We start from the raw sequence: 19,411 nt of genomic DNA, 5'->3' as shown, positions 1-19,411 counted from the left end.
TGCGGCGCTGCTCCCAGGCCCTCCAAAACAACAACTCACAAACGTGGGTCTCTGTATTTACACTTTATTGACAAGGCCACTTGAGTGGTAAACCAAAATAGAGATATAAGGAAAAGGGACATGGAAATGATGCTCTGCACAAGTGTGGACACACATCAGAGCCCACGAAGCTTTCAAATACACACGGCTATTTCTGGGAGCACTCTCCCCAACAACTATGATTACTTACATTTTCTAAACTTGATATTATCAAAGTATGCAAAGTCGGATCATACAGTGAGGTCGAGAAAACTGTGCCTCAAAACGTTAACAAAATCTTTTCAGAAAGTCTGAACATCTCCATGTTTCCCTCATGTCTGTTGGAAACTCTCAATTTTACATCAGTTACAACTTTTACTTTTTCCATACATGAAAGATTATCAAAAATATATTGAGAAGTCTAGCACTAATCATGAATATTTCTATTTACATTAAACAAATTTGTTACCAAGTACTCTATATACAAATTACCATTTGTCCTTTGTGAAATTCAATAAAAAGTTAAAAACCATAGAAATGCCATTAGAAATAATGCATCTCAAAAATGTAACTGGTTTCCGTCAATAAAGAACATTTTGAAATAATTTATTGAAAGAGTGTATTACTTTAGACTCCAATTTCAACTGCAATAGCATTTCTTACTGAACGGAGGGGGGAAAACCACAAAGCAAAAGTGTTGATTACAAGAAATCCACCAAAGATACCCATATTTCCCCGCTCCCCTCCACCATTCATTCACCTGGGCACTCTGCTGGCGAGGCCCCGCAGATCCTCTGACGCATGGGCAATCACACCTTCCCTAAATCCAGCTGGATAAGGACACGAGGCTATGTGGAAAGCTCACCTAGAACAGACAGGCTCAAGGAACCGCCGGACAGTAAATACAAGGGATGAGATCCACTGAGGAGGCGAGCGGTCAGTCGTCGTCGCAGGGGCCAGGAGAAAGCAAAGATGGCTTTTCGTCTTAGAGACCGAGGTCAAGTGAGGGAGTCACCGTGCCCCTTGGAAGCTAACCCCAATCGTACGTCACTAAATACATGTCGGTTATAAGAAGCCGACTTCGCCGTGCCCCCCGAAGTTCCCTCGGAGCCTCAGCGAAGACAGGGCATGGGGAAGGCGGCTTTGGGACAGGACATGGGGGTGACCGCCCCGGCCCCTTCAGAGAAAGGTCAGCACCACCCCCTCCTTCTCTGCCCCAAACTTGAAAGGATCTCTGCTTCTAAAGCGGCAGAATAAATGAAGGAATCTGGAAAGAACTAAGTGAAGGGAAGCGCTTCCAGGAGGAAGCCTGTGACAGCCACTTACGGCGAGCAGCCCTGCCCTGTTCTCACACAGTCACATAGTCAGGGAAATGGGATGGTGCGGTCATTCTTTGTACATGTTTATTTCCGCCAGAAAATTAGGACCTGCCAGTTCACTGATTCGTCCACTACAGACCAGACTGTATCATCTCCACGTCGACGACTGAATCTTGACTCTGCCCATTTTTGGAGGCCCGCTCACGTCACGAGTCTGTGCCTCTCTTTCATTTTCCCTTATCACACCAGGAGAAGGGACGGAGCTCTTCGGGGCACAGACGCCTAGTTCACGCTCTGTCGCTGCATTTTGGGGCCAACGCTCTGGGTCTCCTCCTCTGGCCTATGCCGCTTCCCACCACCGAGGCAGCTCCTTCCTATACATTTAGAGAAGTAAATTTAGGACAGAAAAGGCAAAGAGAACATTACATTCATTCTGCTTGCTTCTTACCTTGCTTTAACATGTAAGTCTGCTGACTGTCTTCATGAGAATAATGTGAAATCCCACTCCCCTGAGAGTAACCTAGTTGTATTTGAAAAACAAGAGACATTACTTGAGCTAATGGACTCACTTGACTCCTCCAGCTACCAGGTACCTTACGAGGCAGAATTAAAATCCAAGTGAACAAAAATTTATTTATCCAAATGTTGGAAACATTCCAATTCAGCCCATGACCAGCGTTCAACCTGAGAAGACTTATGCACAAATCTTCTCATTTTAACAAGATTTAAACGATGAATAACAGAAAGGAGAAACACAGCAGCTTGGGAGACCATAAGGCAACAGCTTTCATTCAATTATGAGTGATGAATGTGTAAACACACCTCCTGTCAGTCTCTCCCTCAATTTAACCTAATTTTCTTCTGCAGGCCTAGAAAATACTCTTTTGATTTCAGTAAAAGTTTTGGAAGTTTTCTTGACATATTGCATTTCTTTAGAGAAGCAACATATAAGCATATTCACACTGCTCTCCCTACAAAAGTTCTGGTTATTTGTCTGAAAAAGCAATTCTCTTAGTTTTGCACGTACAGGCAAACAGCTCACTCTAGCAAACACTGACAATAAACGTTTTCCACATATACTTCACCTCTGAAAAGATTCTGAGCTAAAGGGCTCCTTAGCCCACGATGTTTTGGCATAAGGGTGCCTTAAAACACCCAATGTCTTGGACATTCCTCCTCTAATCAGGAAAAAAAGAGAATGCATAGCAATGAAACATCTTCAAACTGTACAAATTTAATGTATGGAATGGGGGCTGGGAACTATTCCCGGTCAATTAAAATCTAAGAAAGAATGCTGAAAATCTTTCCAAAGATCTGCCCGGTAAAAAAATTCATCATCAAACAAGGGACAGAAGAGAACACACAAAACAGAACGTCTAAATTTGATCACATCAAATTAAAAAGGTTGTGCATGAACAAACTCAATGTAAGCATCTGCTGGGAAAAAACATCCCATCGAATGTCTGATACCCAGGACAGACAGTGAGCTGAAACATCTATCTGTGGCCTGGAGCTACTGGCTAATAGAGAAGTTAAGGTACATACATAAACAATTTTCAAAAGAAATGCAGACTGCTACGAGCCGTGTGGGAAATGCTATGGATGGTGAATGGAAGAGAAATGCCAAGGAAATGCCAACATGTGAAGTTCCAACTCTCAGCCTCCTGGGGCAGGCAGGCGCCGGGGGCCAGCCACAGAGGAGGCTCAGCGGCCCCAGCGCTCGCTAGCAGGCATGCACTCAGAGCAGCTCCAAAGCAGCTGAAAGGGTCTCATTTCTGCTGTGATATCTATAAAGGACTAGCAGCACGTCCGTCAGGGAGCGGCCGAACGACTGCACGTTTTTGCATTGTGTGAAAGAGCGAAAGGAGGACTTCAGAGAAATGTGTCCAGACCTTAATGACTGAAGTGACACAGAAGGCAGCAGAGGTGACACCAGGACACACACCGTGATGACGGTAACGTAATTAAAACGACACGAGAATTGTTTATCAGCCTTCGTGACAGCTGGCCTCCTCACCGGCCGCCCCTCCTGCTCTGTCCTCCTTCCTTCTGACAAGGCCCCGCACTGACTACCCCACTGCACGGGGCGTCTGGGGTCCCGCTCTTTCCCCTCCCTAAAGGAGTCCTCTTCCTTGCTGGCTGGTCAGCCCTTCCCCGCCCACTCAGGGCGCTCTGGCGTGGGCTTCCAGAGAGCCCCTGCCCTGGCTCGAGGTCAGGAAATGCTGAAACAGTTCAAAGGTGTCATCTGAAATACCTGGTTGCTGACCGCCACTGGCTCCTGTCGGCGGCTCTGGGAGCGCACAGGCCTGAAGGATCTGCCCATCGCTGGCACCCACTGGGGCTCCTAGGGACCAAAATGCCAAATTCTTACAGGAACATTCAGGTTTTTAGGAAGCATCTACCATTCTACTGTCACAGCACTGAACGTTGGTTTGGAAAACTAAAGAAATCCTATATTTACTATCGTTCAAAAAGACTATTGTTTCTGTTAACTACGGACGACAAAGCTTAACATTCTGACTCATCCCTTCAATGCCGCCTTGCTCTTGCAGCTCCCACTCAGTCGGTCACCAGCTGTCGTTAGCTGGGCGCTGTGAGGGAGGTTAATGACCCCTTACTCATGATTCTGGCATTCCAAACAGACTTGATTTTCACTTAGTATAGTAAATATAATTCATGATATCCTACATCATGGAAATGCTTCCCACCTTCAATCTGCAGTAACATCTCATCCAACCTAAGCTGCCCCACATAAGGTCATTCCTACAAATTCGATCAATGGCCGAACACAGTTACCGGACACATCCAGCAGGTACAGAGCCCACCGGCTCCTCCTCAGAGTGAGGGACCTGTGGGTGGTCCCCACGTGAGAAAAGCCGTCCTTAACCCTCAGACTCTCCCTTTCAAGGCGGCTTTTCTGCACAGAGCCTTGTGACCCGCAAGTCTTCCTGATGAGGTGGGGTTTCCGGAGAGGACCTACCTCCGCCGCTGCTGCTACAAGCAGGAATGTTTTCTCCGGGTGCGTAGCCCATGAGGCCGCCGTTTCCATTCGGGTTGGAGGGCACAGAAGCAAGAAGGCCTGTAGGGGATGGGGGGAGGGGAAGAATTCCCAGTTAAATAGGACAGAGATCCGAGGCAGGGGCAAACACACAGCTGTTTCCAGAGGACCATGGGCATACCCAGTCCTCGGTATCGCGAGAGCTGCTGATAGATCTGCTTCATCCTCTCGATGTTCAGACGGCTGGCCTCGGCATGGTTCACCATTGGTTTAGGGTAGTTTACGCCGATTAGGCACTTTGCCACCTTCTGGACACCTTCCGGGGCATTCCAGGGATCATAGATATACTTTGCAGGGAAGCCTCTCAGCACAGGCAGGTAGCGTCTAGGGTGAGAACAAAGGAGAGAGGAGATAGGAATGGAAGGCGTGGAGACTCCTCCACCTCCCACGAGGGGCCGGGGCCACATCGAGCCGCCTGCTCGCAGCCGGTTACCCTGGCAAGGCGGGCCCTCTCCGCTGCTCACCTGATGTAGTCTCCATTGGGATCGGTTCTCCTACCAAAACCGACGGGACAATAGCAGTGGAAGAACTGCTGGAAAAAAGAACTGCAGGACAGCCACATCCAGCTCCCCGCATTGATGCTCCAGTCGGCGTCAAGCAGCAGCTCTTCAAAGACCTTTGGAAACAACAGCAGACCATTAAGCGACCCCCCGCCGGCTGTGTACACCAGGAAGAAGGAACTCTAAAAACCAGGCACTCTTCTCTGTTCGTGGGACACAGCGAGGGGACCGAGACGGGGAGCAGCTCAGGGCCAGGGTCTTACCAAAAAAAACAGGCCTCCCTAGGGAGCTGTGATGCCCCAGGGCCCAGTCACCAGCTGCCTCCGTGATTTCAGGAGACAGAAGCTGCCATGAGGTAGAGGATTTTCAAATTGTTTAGAATGGTTCATAGGAGTAATGGGGCCCTCCGCCCCCTGCCCCAGGACTGACCCCTCCTCACCCCTGCCCACCTCTGAGCCCCCGTCTGCTCCTCTCCGCCCCAACAGAGGCACCCACGGGTGCAGCCATGGGCACTTTCGTAGGGACAACCAGAAGCAGGTGCTGTCTCTACACAACAGGAACTGTCCACTCACAGGACCTCCAGGAGCTCTGCCCTCTTCAGATACGTGGAAAAGCACGGGATCCTCCTCTGGGCCTTCCCTCACCCTCCCAACTCTGCCCACTCCCCTTCTCCCCACCACACACACACACACATTCTCTCTGTCACACACACACACACGCACGCGCACACACACACACACACACACACACACACTCTCCTCCCTATAGCAGCGGGGTTTATAAGCACAGTCCTTGACAAAGTCTGTTGTCACTGTGGTCTGCCTAGCCCAATGGCGGGCACTCAACATTTGCTGAGGTCTCGCCAAACGAATCTGATTTCCTTTGTGGGGTAGGTGGTTAACGTGCCTGATCGGGAGGCACAGGGCAGAGTTTCTTGGGGCATCCGTAGGAACAAGAGGGAGAATTCGAGCTGGAGGACAGGACACGACCACAGTGGGACTGGGGAGACCCCTCCCAGCTGTGGATGAATAAGGCACTTCACTTTTTTTGAGCCTCCGTCTCCTCATCTGTAAAATGAGGATAAATAAACCCCTAATCTACCTCACAGGGTTGGTATAAAGAAAGAACTTCATAAATGTTGTGGTTCTATCTTTGTGAATTGTTATTATTAAAAATAAGGGGTATTGGCTAAGAATAACGCCAGCAGGGGCAGCGCTAGGCAGCCTTCTCTCTACCAGGCACCTTGCTCAATGCTGTCCAAGTACCATCTCATGCTACTAGGAATGACGTCAGGCTGGACCATGTGGCCCAGAGCCCCACCCCGGCCCTGCTGAGCTAAACGTTTTCATCCCTGACTTGGCGAAAGAAGGCGAGGCCCTGTGCTTATCAGATTTTCCAATGATGAAACACTGAGAAGAATAACTAAGGTATGAGATCACAGTAGGTTTGAACAAGGCTCCAATACGACCAGTGCACACTTTAACCCAATTACATTTCAAAGTCTTGTGCTTGGGACTGAAACCAAACTGAACATTAACACTTGGGGTCTTCTAGAGGAGAGACACCGGGCTGAATCTGCGGCTGTAAATGCCGGGGATGCCGCACGTTTGTCTTTAAATGCCCCAGGGGCTATCGCGTGAAACAGCGATCAGAAGAAGAGGAATGGGTTCCTCATGCACTAGTGCCGTCCTCGCGGCCAGTCCTGGCCAGATGACCTTGGAGGCTCCTGCCAACTCAAAGGTTCTAGATTTCTAGGACTGGGCACTTTCATAACATGAGCCCCCCGTTCATGTGCTTTGGAAGGCGGCAGCTGGAAGCCTAAGACTGGAGAATACACGGAAGCGCTGCTCCAAAGCAGAGGCTCCACCCCAGGCCCAGGCCATGTCTGACCTCCTGGAGGGAGGGAACCCACCCCACAGAGCTGGCTGGCCAACTCCTCAGGGAGGCTGGAGAGGGGACAACTCTTCACCGGGGGCTTGGACCAAAATGCTCGACTCCTCACTTCAGCTCACACCCCAACCTGTCCTCAAGGCCTGTTACTTCTCTCTTCTCAGCGTCTCTCCAACACGGCCCTGCCCCAAGCTCGGTGCAGGCCCTCTTCACCTCACACCCAGACCACCACAGTAGCTGCTGGGGGGGTCCACTGGCCTCGAGTCTCTCCCCCTCCAGTGCGTTCTGCACTGATGATCAGGAAACTGAGCTCTCCAAAATTAGGTCTGACTACGCTCCTCCCATATAAAAGACATCAGTGGCTCCCATGACCTCCAGGATCAACAGAAAATGCTCCGCTAGGCTTTTACGGCCCCGTAACCTAGCTCCATCCTGCCTTTCCAGTCTTCTTACACTGCCACCCCCACCACACATGCCTCCTGGGCGTTCCTGGAGCACGACAGTCCATCTCCTGAAGCTGGGGGTTTTCACTGGCACGTCCCCCTGTGCCTGGAAGGCCCTCCCTCCTCATCTCCCCGTCCTGGCCACCTCCTACAGGAAGTCTGTCCTGACTGTCATCAATGTTAATGCTGTCCCTTTCTGTAAATAGCTTTTGTGTGTACAGCTGTTTGCACGTCATCCCCCCCATTAGACTGTGAGCTCCTTGAGGGCAGGGACTGTGTTTCTGCCTCTCTTTGCATCCCCAGGGCTCAGCATGGTGCCTGGCACACAGCAGGTGTTTAGTCAACGCTTGCTGACTTGAGTTTCTACAACTCTGAATCACCGCAGATTCTCAGCATCTCGGCACAGAAAGGACCCTAGGGTCATCTCGCCGTCTGCCTCATTTTATAGGAGAAGACACTAAGGCTCAGAGAGGGAACTCACTTCTCCAAGGTCCTCCGGTCTGCTGGGGACAGAGTCAGGGCCCAGCATCTCAAGCAAGCAGCCCACTGGTGGGTAATGGCAAGTTTACTAAGGACGTTGCCCACCTTCATGCCTTCCTCCCAGCTGATCCACAGGTCCCCTCGGGTCAGGAAGCAGGCCACCGCGTGTCTGGCCAAATGGTGAATCCAGCCCTCCTGACGCAGCTGCGTCATGATGGCATCAATCCACGGGAAGCCCGTCCTGCCTTCGGCCCACTTGGCGAGCGCCTCAGGGTTTCTGTCCCAGGGAATCTGAACACAGATGGGGTTCCCTTCCATTTTATCAAAGCGCGGGTTGTTTGTAGCAGCTGTGTAGAAAAATTCCCGCCACAAGAGCTGCCCGTAAAGAGAAAGGGGAGGCGAGCTGTTCTTCTTTACCTGACGGGAGAAAGGAGAGCGTCAGGAGTGCCGGCGGTCAAGAGCGGCTGATGGCTACGCTCAGGCGCCTGGAGCAAGGGTCCTACCTTCTTGTAAAGGTCCGTCAGCTTGAAGTAAAAGAGACGGCAGGACAAACAGCCGAAGCGCAGGTAAGGACTGAGGCCGGTAGGGCTCGCCAGGAGGGAGTTGGCGTTCATCCTTGGTCTTTCAAAGTTTGCCACCCAAGCCTAAAGTCACAAACAATTCCAGTTAGCTGTTTTTCCTGCACGTAGAGGAAGGTTCAAAATCTTTTTTTACACAGCTGTTCTTAGTGGATAAACTTATTCCATATAATGACCATCTAGGCTGCACTCTGACAAAGTGTTAGAAGGAATGACCGCAGGTAAGAGGGGGACACCTCTGCTCCGGCCATCCCTACCTGGGACGTCTACTCGTGGGAAAGCACAGATGCCCCAAGGGGCTGAGCCGTCTTTACCATGTCTGACGAGGTCGTGGTTAAGACAGGGGAGAAGGGCTCCCTGCGGGCACGAGGCATTTCAGACACACAAACGCTGGACGTCACTTGGCACACATCGGGCACAATGCCCCAAACAGACAGCGACAAGTCAAGAGATGAGCCATCTCCTTCAGGAAGGGGATTGCAGGTGTATGAGGACACACCACATGGGTACCCGGAGCTCAGGGAAGGGGATGGACATCAGCACAGCAGAGATCAAAGCGTCAAAAGCCCTAGTGCTCAACCAGGCGCAGCTTTGCCCAGTCAAGTCCAGACTGTCTTAGAGTTCTCTGCTCCAATTAGAGGGATCTGGAACCCAGTTCCTGTAATACCCCTGCCCACTTTTTTTTTTCTAATGAAGGGTGAGAAATCATTTTTAAAATGCCAATTTAGCAAGAGAACAGAGATGATCATACTTTTCTTTCCAAATGCCTCTCCAAGCGTGTGAGGGCTTCTGTCTCCCCACCAGGCCACACCGCAGAAGGTAAGCCGTCTGTATCAAAACCTACAGAAACAGAAAAGACAGCTTTGGAAGTCAGGGAGATAGCCAGAGACAAGAGGGAAGCACTTAGCCCAGGACCTGGCATATTGTAGGTGCTCAGCAAATGTTAAATAACTGACTGACCTAACCTCAGCAATCGTATTGAGTAAAAATAAAATGACTTTTGTAAAGCACTTTAATGTTTGAAAAATGCTTTGCACACAAATCATGTGATTCTCACAACCACCATGTAACATAAATACAGCAGGTGCTATTTGTCTTTAGTGACATCTGGGGAAACTGAGGCTTAGATTATGTCCCTGTGGTCACATGGATACTGTCAGATGTGGTATTTGAATTCTTCCTGATTCCACTTTATTCATGAGAAGAAGTTGCTGAATAATGCTGAAGATTCCTTTCTTCTCTTCTCCCTCTGTACTATTTCACTTGGTGACCTCATGAGCTTCCATAGATTCAATGATCATTTCCAGGTTGATGTTTCTCAAGTCTACTTAGCCAGCCCCAACCTCTCTCCTCAGCTCCAGCCTCGAGTCTCCAACTGAGCCTAGTGGACGCTGGAAACCGGATGTCCTGCAGGCACCAGAAACTCACTATGTCCAATGCTGGCCTCACTGGCCTTGCCTTCTGAGACCCTTTCCCCCAACTTTCTTATTAGTGTTGTGGTCACCACCATCGGCTGATACACCCAGGCTTGCCTGAATGTCGTCCTCTGGTCCTCCCTAATGCTCACTCCCCTCACTTCGTGTCCAAGCAGTCACCACATCCTGTCTTTTCTATTCTAGAGACACGAGCTGATGCTTTCACCACCCCTGCGGTGCCAGCCATCCCCTCCTCATGACCACAATAGCCCGCTGGCCTCTTTACTCAGGTATCCCCCTCATCACTCCCTCCTTCACTAACCTGATTCTCCTCAAGCTCACGTCTGATCGTATCCAGTAAAATTCATTGATGCCCTGTCACCTCCTTCCTTTTCCAGTCTTCTGGCACCTTCCCTGCCCCCTGGTCTGTGATCCAGTGACCTGGGCCTCCTCACTGTTCCTGCCACAAGACACTCCATGCCCTGACTCCAGGGATATTCACCGACTGTCCCCCGCGCTGGGAATGCACTCCTTCCTCATCTCTACCTCCTGGCTTCCCTAGCCTCCTTCAAGTCCCAGCTAAAATCCCACCTTGTACAGGAGACCTATCCCAGCTTCTCTTACTGCAAAAGGCTTCCCTTCCAGAGGACTGCCAGCTGATCCTACATCTGTTTCCGCATGGGCTCCCTATCCCGTGGGAGTTCCTGGAGGGCCTCCCCATGCCTGGCACAGAGAACGCATGGGTACAGACACTAGGTATGGCCCCGTCCTGGAGGCCTGCATCAGAAAGCTGCAGGGTTGGATCAGTCTTCACGTGGTACACCAATGCAGACATCGCTAATGACTAATTTTTTAGTTTTTGATTTCATTTAGCAGCTCTCATTTTCCTTCCTTAGTAGAGGGGATCTCATGTGAGATGGCAGAAGGACGTGAGCGGGATGCTGGGACTTGTAGTCTACCTCTTAAATTCCACCTAGAACTGTTTCTTTTAACATTTTTCTACTAAACTTAACACCCAATAAAATAGGAATGTCTACACGTGAAGTAGAAGAGAAAGAGGATTGTACACGAAGCTGCAACCCTCTGTTCTGGACAGCGCTTAGCACAGTGTCCGGCACATAGTAGGTGCTTAATAAATGTGTACTGAACTAACTGGTTGGACAGTTGGCTTTTCCTTTTAAGTTTAAAAGTTCAACTCAGGGTTTCCCAAGTGTCTGCTTCTCTGTGTTTTATTCTGTTCTCTGCATTTTTAAAAAAAATATGCCTTAATGACCCTCTTTTCTTTCTCATCTTTTGCTGCTGCATCCCTTCTCATCTCCTCTACCCACTCTTTGTCAGAAAAAAGAAGAGAAGGAAAACAAAACTTTTGTAACCAATACACAGTCAACCAAAACCAGTCTCCACACTGGCCTTGCTCAACTGCGTAGGCCTCAGCCTGGACCCAGTGTCCTTCACCTCTGAGTTAGAAACAGCTTCAAGATACCTAGCTCTTCCAATGAGGGCACGCCATATTTTTCGTCATGTTCATCTGAGAGCGGAGTAACACATCTGTGCATCACTTCAGGTGTTATCGTCTCCACTGGCGTCGCTAACGGCTCCATTTTGCTGATGAGAGTTTGGAACCTTTTATATGTCAGAGGTGGCTGTCCACCATTCAATTCTATGATCCTGTTGTATAAGGGGAAACAATGTCTGGTATTAGTATAAAAAAAGAATAAATCTATTTTAGAATGAATTTTTTAAAACACTTAGGATGAAAGATGAAACTAATCCCCTGTAAACTTCTGGGACATCTTCAGCCAGATGTAGGAAAATGAAACTCATTAGTGGTACTTAATAAGAATCCTTATAATGACACCTAAAGGGGATACTCTTTCTCTCTCTCTCTCACACACACACACACACACACACACACACACACACACACTCACTCACTCACTCTCTCTGTCTGTGTCTCTCTCTCTCAGACACACTCTAATTTGAAACATGAATAGGGAATAAGTGCTTCAGGACAGAGATGCCTATGTGGGCTGGGTGAGGAAAGGGCAATCTCCCTTCCGATTCTATCCTGGTCCCCATAACTCTTCCCCAAAAACATAAACTTAAATTTGTCTGTCTCTTTGTAATCTACTAGAATGTGTAAAAGGCTTCCATATATATTAGCTCATGTAGCCAGCTAATCTCACCATCATTCATGGTTCAGACTCCAACCTAAATGTAATATTTAGAAAGGTCTAAGATCGATCTACCTTCCTCTAAATATATACATAATCACACATACAAGAGATGAAAACAAAATGGTTCAATAATGCTCAGTACATTCCCTATCTTTCTGCTGACATGAATGAGTTGAAACCAAGGGTAAAAGCTTGCTCCTAGGAAACAAACTTGAAGTTCATTATCAAAGGCATTTTGAATTCTAGATGCAAATGAAGACATTTGGTAAGTGAAGACCATAATTATTTTCTGCTATAATTATTTTTGCAAAGATATCGAATAAATTACTTTAGTATAAAGTACACCAACTGTAGACTGGTAAGGGAAAGGATCTGTATCATTAATTTGTGAAAATGAATATCTAACTAAAGGAATGCCAATTCATCTATAAAGACCTCCAGGAATCATAAGATTTCTACACTATGTTACGTTATTTTGTACTGATTAATTCAAGAAATACTGACTGACTTACTATTATCAACCATGCATTGCACTAAATACTCTAAGGGGATGCAGATATATTATTGTATGACCCAAGGTACTGTCCGTACCTCACCGGAGACCTGTATTTATTAGGGTAATACAACACAAGTGTTCAATGAGGTACAGACAAGTACTATGACTGGACAGGAAGGAGTGATCACTGTGAGTCAGAAAGAAGGGGCTAAGCACTGCTCTGTGACTGTGGACATAGGCAGGCAAACATGCCCACCTTGGAAGGCCAGCCTTATGTAGGGCAGCTGGTTATTTCCCCTTGGCCCAGCAGACGAACAGTACGGTCACTGGTTTAGCTGCACGATAGGAAATTCCCAGAGAGTCGACATTGCATTCCTGATGATGGCCTTTTCTGGATGGGAAGGAGACTGAGGAAGGAGAGGAGGGGGCAGGGCATTCCAAGCAGGGGGATGGAGGGAACAAAGGTGCAGGATGAGCAAGGAAGGTTTAACTTGAGCTTACGTGTGCACAGTGCCTTACTACACGCTCATTCACTCATTCATTCCTATACTGTTTGTTACTCTCCACGTGAAGGCACGTTTTTAGAATCTCGCCACAGAACTTACTTGTCGAGGTCATACAGAGTGTGTGAGATCCGCACGATGACCTCCACCCCTGCCTCACTGGCCAGTTTCTTAATGGCTGCATCTCGTTCCTTCCCAAAGGGCTCAGAATCATATTCAATAGAGAGCTTAGCAATGTTCCATTCCTAAAATAAAAGAATGCAGACAAAGTAAACAGATTTCAATAAAGTTTTTCCATTATAATAGTAAAAGAAATACAATTAGGAAAGATCCTTCTGTAAAGACACATTCTGAACACCATTACTTTGTATGGATTCATTCCCTTTAATTACTTTGTAGGTCTCTAAAAACCATTGCTCACACTTCCTGCTTATGCGGTGACCTGACCTCACAACAGTAGTAAGTGTGAGTATTATATATTACACCATCTATGGGGTTAATGTTGTTCATGACAACAGTATCTCTTGCAAGCATTTTGTGAGGAATACAGGGAGGTAAATGGGCGGGCAGGCTGGCTGAAAAGAGACATCCATGGGAGGCAGGAGAAGACCACGAGAAGGTGAAACAGAAGCTGTGTCCCAGGACAGGAAAGAGATGACACATCCCATTCAGCAACGATTTATCCTAGATATGAACATACTTACTTGATGCTTTAATTGAAATAACTCTACAACAAGGTTTGTATCAAACACTGATCTGCAGAATGAAATGAGGATTTTATGTACTGAAAGGACTGGAGTGCGAATTTGGCATTAACACATCCCTGAATCCGAGAAGCCTAAGAGTTGAAGGGGCATCCCAAGTTGTCCAGTCCCATTTACAAGGTCCCTGACAAGGGGCTGTGCGGGTCATTGAACATTTCCAGTGACAGGGAACTCACTATCCCTGACTCCCAAAGAGCATTTAATTTCTGGACAGATAAAATTAATGCAAATGTTTTCTTCAGTAAAGGAGACCGAAGGAGAGTCACATCCTTCAGGAGATGGGAAGCAGATCCAGTAGACACATCCTCAGTCCCAGGACAGCCCGTTTTTACTCAACAACTCCTACTCTCCTCCACGCATCCATTTCCATATCTTTAAGTTCACCCTTTCGTCCTTCTCATGGAGCACAGACTTGCCCAGAGGGGGAGGGGGTTTCTTTGCTCACCACTGCCGCAGCTCAGACTGTGCTCTGCAGCCTCCAACCTGGAGAGGTTCCTGAACTACTGGTTACTAAGTTCCTAGATTACTGACTGGTTAATGATTAGAGTTGTAGTTAATCACTGAAACGAATATCTACGGATGAGATGGGGATTTCACTGTGCAGGCCTTAGCAGAGTTTGTAAGAGGCTACAAGCTGGCCCTGTCTCCTGGGTACGAGATAAGGAAGATGGCGGTAGATGAGTCACCCTGGGCCAGAGAAGCTTTGCCCAGCACTGGGTCTCTCTGGTATTGAGTGGTGTCTGGCATGGGCCTTCTCAGAGGACGTTACTCAACTCTGTTTTCCCTGTTGCTATGGATTCCGGAGACCCCTTCTTGCCAGTCAATGTGATGTGCGCCCACCCTTCAAGGCCATCACAGTCGTACTTTCATTTGCATCACTGGGTCTCATGTAACCACCAAACTGTACAAAAAGCTGCTCTGATTATAAGGTGTTTCTCTGGTCACTGAAGGGCCATGACCTCTATTATTTGTCACTGCTGGCTTTGGTAATAAGTAGACTGTGCTGGGACTTTTGTGCCTCGATTCCCTTCATCACAGATTTTTATCACGACAATCACAAGCAGTAACTGCTGACCCACTGCCACCAGAAGGCAGGTAGGGCAAAGGTCCCGGGAGTGGTAGCCCCCTTCTCACCCCCACCCCACCCCCGCCCCCACACACACCCAGACCATTGGTTCTGCTTCCAGCCCAGCTCTCTCAACCACTTCCCCCAACTAACTGCTCTCTCCCCACCCCACGGGGAAGGCAAGCCAGCCGAGCTGAAGCAAGATGGCACCCTGAGAGGGACACAGGAGACAGTATTTGCCAGGAAAGTCATCTCCCCTCAGACCCCAATGGAGACAGGCCAGGACCCTGAACCCACGAGCCACCCTAGGAGGCAGCCCCCGGGGAGAAGAAACCTGGCAACTGCTCCTAGGGATGCCGGGGCCACAGCTATGCAAAGTTCCTGCCGCCAAAGTCCTGGGTCTCGTCCAGCGGCTCTAGTGAAGGCGCTCTGCTGCTGCCCCTAAGGGCCAGGGGACCTTCCATCAGATCTGCAGCTGAAATCTTCTCTGTGTGTTGTCTCCCCATTTGCTGTCCCCGGAGCTCAGCACAGTGCTTGGCACACAGTAAATGCTTTCTTCTCCTTTCATTTTCATTTCAGACTGGATGGATATGTGTGGTGAGGGTAAGGGAGGAGGTGAGGATGACCCCAAGGTTGCAAGAGGAAATAGGGAAGAGAGAAAGAGATGAATTCTGTTTTAGACAAGGAGAGGCTTGTTCTGCTTGGCCCCAGAGGCCTAGAACAGGCTGGACACTGCAGAGGCAACAGAGGTTTGATGTCACAAAAAGTTCCTGACAGCCAGAGATGCCCCAAGATGGATGGGCTGCCTCAGGTGGGAGTGAGTTCTGTCTCCCTAGAGCTCTCCAAGCAGAAGATGGGTGACCACTTGTTCAGAATGTCAGAAGAGGGATTTCTTGTCTTGTAACTCTGAAACTAAATCTATAGACATTCTATATCCCCTATGCCTCTCTGCCTTTTATTTCATTTATATTTATATACTTCTTCCCATTTTCATCATTACACACACATACATAAAGTAAGGATTCCTCAATTACCATCTCTATGTAGAGGACTTCCAAATCTATTCTCCTTTTCAGACTACAATCCACATCACCAAGTGCCTGCAGGACATTTTCACCTGGATGCCCCATCACAATCTCAAAATCAACATGTCCAAAATGGAACTCATCATCTCTTCCCCCACCCCCCCCCCCCCCCGCCCACCCCATGTGGCGGGGCCAGCAGCAATGACAACAGGAAGAGATTCCGACATTCCGACAGCAATGCCAGCAGATCTGCTCCTCATTGTCCTCCTTCCAGTTTTACCTACAAATGCTTTCAAGGTAATAGGCTTGCTGGGCCAAGCGCCTAGTTTTTTTAAGGTTTGTTTTCCTCTCAACCATGGCTCTTGTTTATTTGAGGGGAGGCTCTGGTCATTCTCCTGTGTAATGTGGAAGAGGCTTATGCTCTGAACGGCGCTCTCCTATGTTCTCCGCTTAACAAATACGGCGCTTATGCTCGCTGAAGCGGTGCCCACATGCCCTCAGCTTCCTCACCACCACCGTGCTTCACGTTGGTTACACTTCTGTAAGTGTATGTTTTCACACGGATACTTACATACTTAAGAAATGTTGGTAAAAGTCAACGTCTTTATTTTTGTTTGGTTCTCATTTTTGAAAATCAAGAGTTTGTTTAAGTAGTTTTGGCTGGAGGTGCTATACTCATCTGTGTTATCTTTATCCTTTCTTTTATTTTGGTATTAGTTTTGATGATCCAGTTAACAAACTACTTGAGTACAAAGTATTAAAATGACAACAGGAGAATCTAAATTTACTTTATAAGCCCATTTTATAAATGGGGTGTAGACAGGATCAGATGCAAAATGAGGTTCAGTCCAAGGGGAGATAGGCCCTCTAGCAAGATGCTGCTGTGTAGGAACATGGTGAACACCTGCAACCTCCAGAGCAGTATTAAATGGTCTAAAATTGGAATTGCCAACTTCTGGACGTTTAAGGAACACAAAGACCACTGAGAATAACAGCCTTGGTTACTGGGTATTTCAATCCAGTAGTAAACTGGCAAAGGATGGTCAACTCATACTATTATCAAACCGCGGAAATCAGAGATAAAAAGCCTCATGGGCCTAAAAATCTACAACTACGTATTTATGTTTGCTAACATATAGTCAGAAAAAGAATCAGTTCTATTATTGTAGACAGAATACATCAAATTTCTTATTAGGGAATTTAATACAATGGTGTGCGTGTGTGCGTCTGTGTGTGTGTGTGTGTGTGTGTGTGTGTGTATGTGTGTGCACGTACCCATAAGCAGAAAGTAAACCAATTTACAAATGGTAGACAGGATCTACCTAACTTGATATAGTAGTTTGAGAGTTTAAAACAATTAAATGCATCATACTTTTGGAAAAAAAAAAAGTGAATTCAAAAATAATCCAATTAAAGTCTGGTTTTAGTTCAAATAGAAAGCTTTTTATTCCTAATTTTATTGCATACACTGGCCCATGCGTACACATACATACACGGGTATGTACACACAACTATTTCTGGCTTGGCTTTCTACATGAAACTCTTCAATGTAACTGAGAGAAAGCAGGGCTCATGAACAGATGCCATGGTCACACTAACAGGGCCTGAATTCTTCTGAGGAGGCCATGTAAAAAGGTCGGGAGCAACAAAGAATGGTGGGGGGGAAGAGGAGAAAAACCACTACCAGTTCAGATCGAATCTTCAATTTTACTTAGCAAGAAACAGGGAAGCTCTTCTGACCCCGTTTAACACACAACAAGGGCTCTGTCATCAGTGAGAGAAATTACTCCTCTCCCACTCCCACACTGGGATCAGAAAAATGACCTGGGTCCATGATCAGGACTAGGTCATGGGTGGGTAAATAATTATAAAAACAATGGGTAAATAGTGATAAGAAGTTTATAAGAATAAGTTATAAGAAAATTAAGAGAATCAGAGGTATATCCCAGAGAAGCTGAAAATCGTGAACCTCAGTTTCATGATTCGTCAGGTGAGGATAACAAAATCTGCACTGTTTTCATAAACCATAAAGCATTATGCAAATGTGACTTACTATTGTTACTGGGGAGAAGGACAGTCAGGATACTTGGGTTGTAATCTTAATCCTAATAGGAACAAACTGGTGATCTGAACGAAATTCACTACTTCTCTGGGACTTGCTTTTCTTTTGAGTCAAGTAAAGCAACTAGATTAGATGATCTAAAATCCTATGAATTAAGATTCACCAACACAATTTCTGCTCCCCAAATTTTTGTCCTTGGCTAAAATTTACACACCAAGTATAACATTTTCATATCTGAGAGTAAAGAATGTTAATGTGTCTGTCCAAAGTTTTAAAACATACCTTGAAAAGTCGAGGAAACACATCTGCTGGCTGGCCACGAATGACAAACAAACGAGAATTTAATTTTCTTAGATTGGCATCAAGATCCTCAAGACACTGTAGCAGAAATCTAGAAAGAAGGAGTTATTCATTTTTAAAAAGTTATGCTGCATTACAAGAGATCTAGAAATGCAAAATATACAAAAAGCTGACATATTTTCCCCCCAAATCATATTCACTTAAAAATCAGAGGCAAATAATGGTAGACTTGGAGTCAAGAAGATCTGAGTTCAAATCCAGCCTCAGGCACTCACTAGCTCTGTGACTCTAGGTAAGTCACTTAATTTCTCTCAGCCTCAGTTTCCTCATCTGTAAGATAGAGGTAATAGCTTCTTCCTAGGGTTGTCATGAGACTCAAATGAGATATGTGTAAAGTGTTTTGCAAACCTTGAAGCTCTACGTACAAGTCAGCTATTATTATTAAAACTATGGCAAAGCACTCAGAATTATAAAGGATTTCTAAAATTTTATATAAGTGGAAGGTAGAGATTGAAAGTTCTCAATACAGCATTTAAAGAATAATCACAAAAGTTTAATTTGTCAACATATAACTTCAGTAAAACAACCCCAAATAACAAAATCAAATTCAGATTCGTAGAACATAAAACCAGTATAAATATGCATGGATAGCCTGTCATGAAAGTCAAGCACTTCTTCTACTGGAAAAGACTTGTGGCCTCCTATTTATGGCCAAGGATTCCATATATTTGTCTAGCAAAATTATTCATTACAAAATCTATCAACTGATGAAATAAGTACTTATCAAATGAGTACTTGCTGGTTACTCTGTCCAGAGTGCAGGTGTTGTGGGAGACACCAAAGCATGAAACACGGTCCCCGCCCTTAAGGGGTTTATAATCTAATAACAGCTACCATTTATAGCCTATTATGTGCTAGGCACTGTGCTAAACACTCATTGGATCCCCACAACAACCCGACAAGGTAGGAGCTATTAGTCCCTGTTTTACAGATGGGCAAACAGAGGTTAAATAACTTGCCCAGGTCACCAGCTAATAAGCACCTGTTGGATTTAAACTCAGGTCTTCCTGACTCCAGGCATGGCAATCCCTCCACTGAGAGAGCTGCCCCTAAACTAGAAAAACAAGCCTAACACACATGAAATAACTAGAGAACAGTGAAGTATTACTCGTAATAGGAGTTTAGAGAAGGGAAGTAGCTGCAGGGGCTAAGGTAGTCAGAGAAGGCTTCATACACAAGGCAGGACTGTGGACACTTTAAACAAAATGTTACTAATGCTGCTATACTTCAGGTTTCTTTGTCGCCTCCAGGCAGTAA

General features: G+C 46.8%; 1 protein-coding gene across 2 annotated transcripts in view; it reads right to left on the bottom strand.

Moving 5' to 3' along the window:
* Positions 1–47: 47 nt before the first annotated feature.
* CRY1 (cryptochrome circadian regulator 1) overlaps positions 48–19,411 on the bottom strand; it is a 52,703-nt gene continuing 33,339 nt past the window's right edge. The window contains exons 2-13 of one of the 2 annotated variants that reach the window (XM_027873158.1): positions 18,077–18,185; positions 12,980–13,122; positions 11,185–11,369; positions 9,038–9,126; positions 8,212–8,352; positions 7,814–8,125; positions 4,860–5,011; positions 4,517–4,719; positions 4,318–4,416; positions 3,592–3,681; positions 1,786–1,857; positions 48–1,711 (exon numbers count right to left, since the gene is read on the bottom strand). In XM_027873158.1, coding sequence (XP_027728959.1) covers positions 1,620–1,711; positions 1,786–1,857; positions 3,592–3,681; positions 4,318–4,416; positions 4,517–4,719; positions 4,860–5,011; positions 7,814–8,125; positions 8,212–8,352; positions 9,038–9,126; positions 11,185–11,369; positions 12,980–13,122; positions 18,077–18,185 — 1,687 coding nt within the window. In that variant the 3' untranslated portion in view covers positions 48–1,619. The remainder of the gene's footprint in view (positions 1,712–1,785; positions 1,858–3,591; positions 3,682–4,317; positions 4,417–4,516; positions 4,720–4,859; positions 5,012–7,813; positions 8,126–8,211; positions 8,353–9,037; positions 9,127–11,184; positions 11,370–12,979; positions 13,123–18,076; positions 18,186–19,411) is intronic. The other variant, XM_027873165.1, reaches the window with a different exon arrangement.

This window comes from Vombatus ursinus, unplaced genomic scaffold (assembly GCF_900497805.2).
Source record: "Vombatus ursinus unplaced genomic scaffold, bare-nosed wombat genome assembly UNPS02003292.1, whole genome shotgun sequence".
Taxonomy (NCBI): Eukaryota; Metazoa; Chordata; class Mammalia; order Diprotodontia; family Vombatidae; genus Vombatus; species Vombatus ursinus.
Note: the sequence above shows the minus strand (reverse complement) of the source record. Positions and strands in the feature narration are given on the sequence as shown.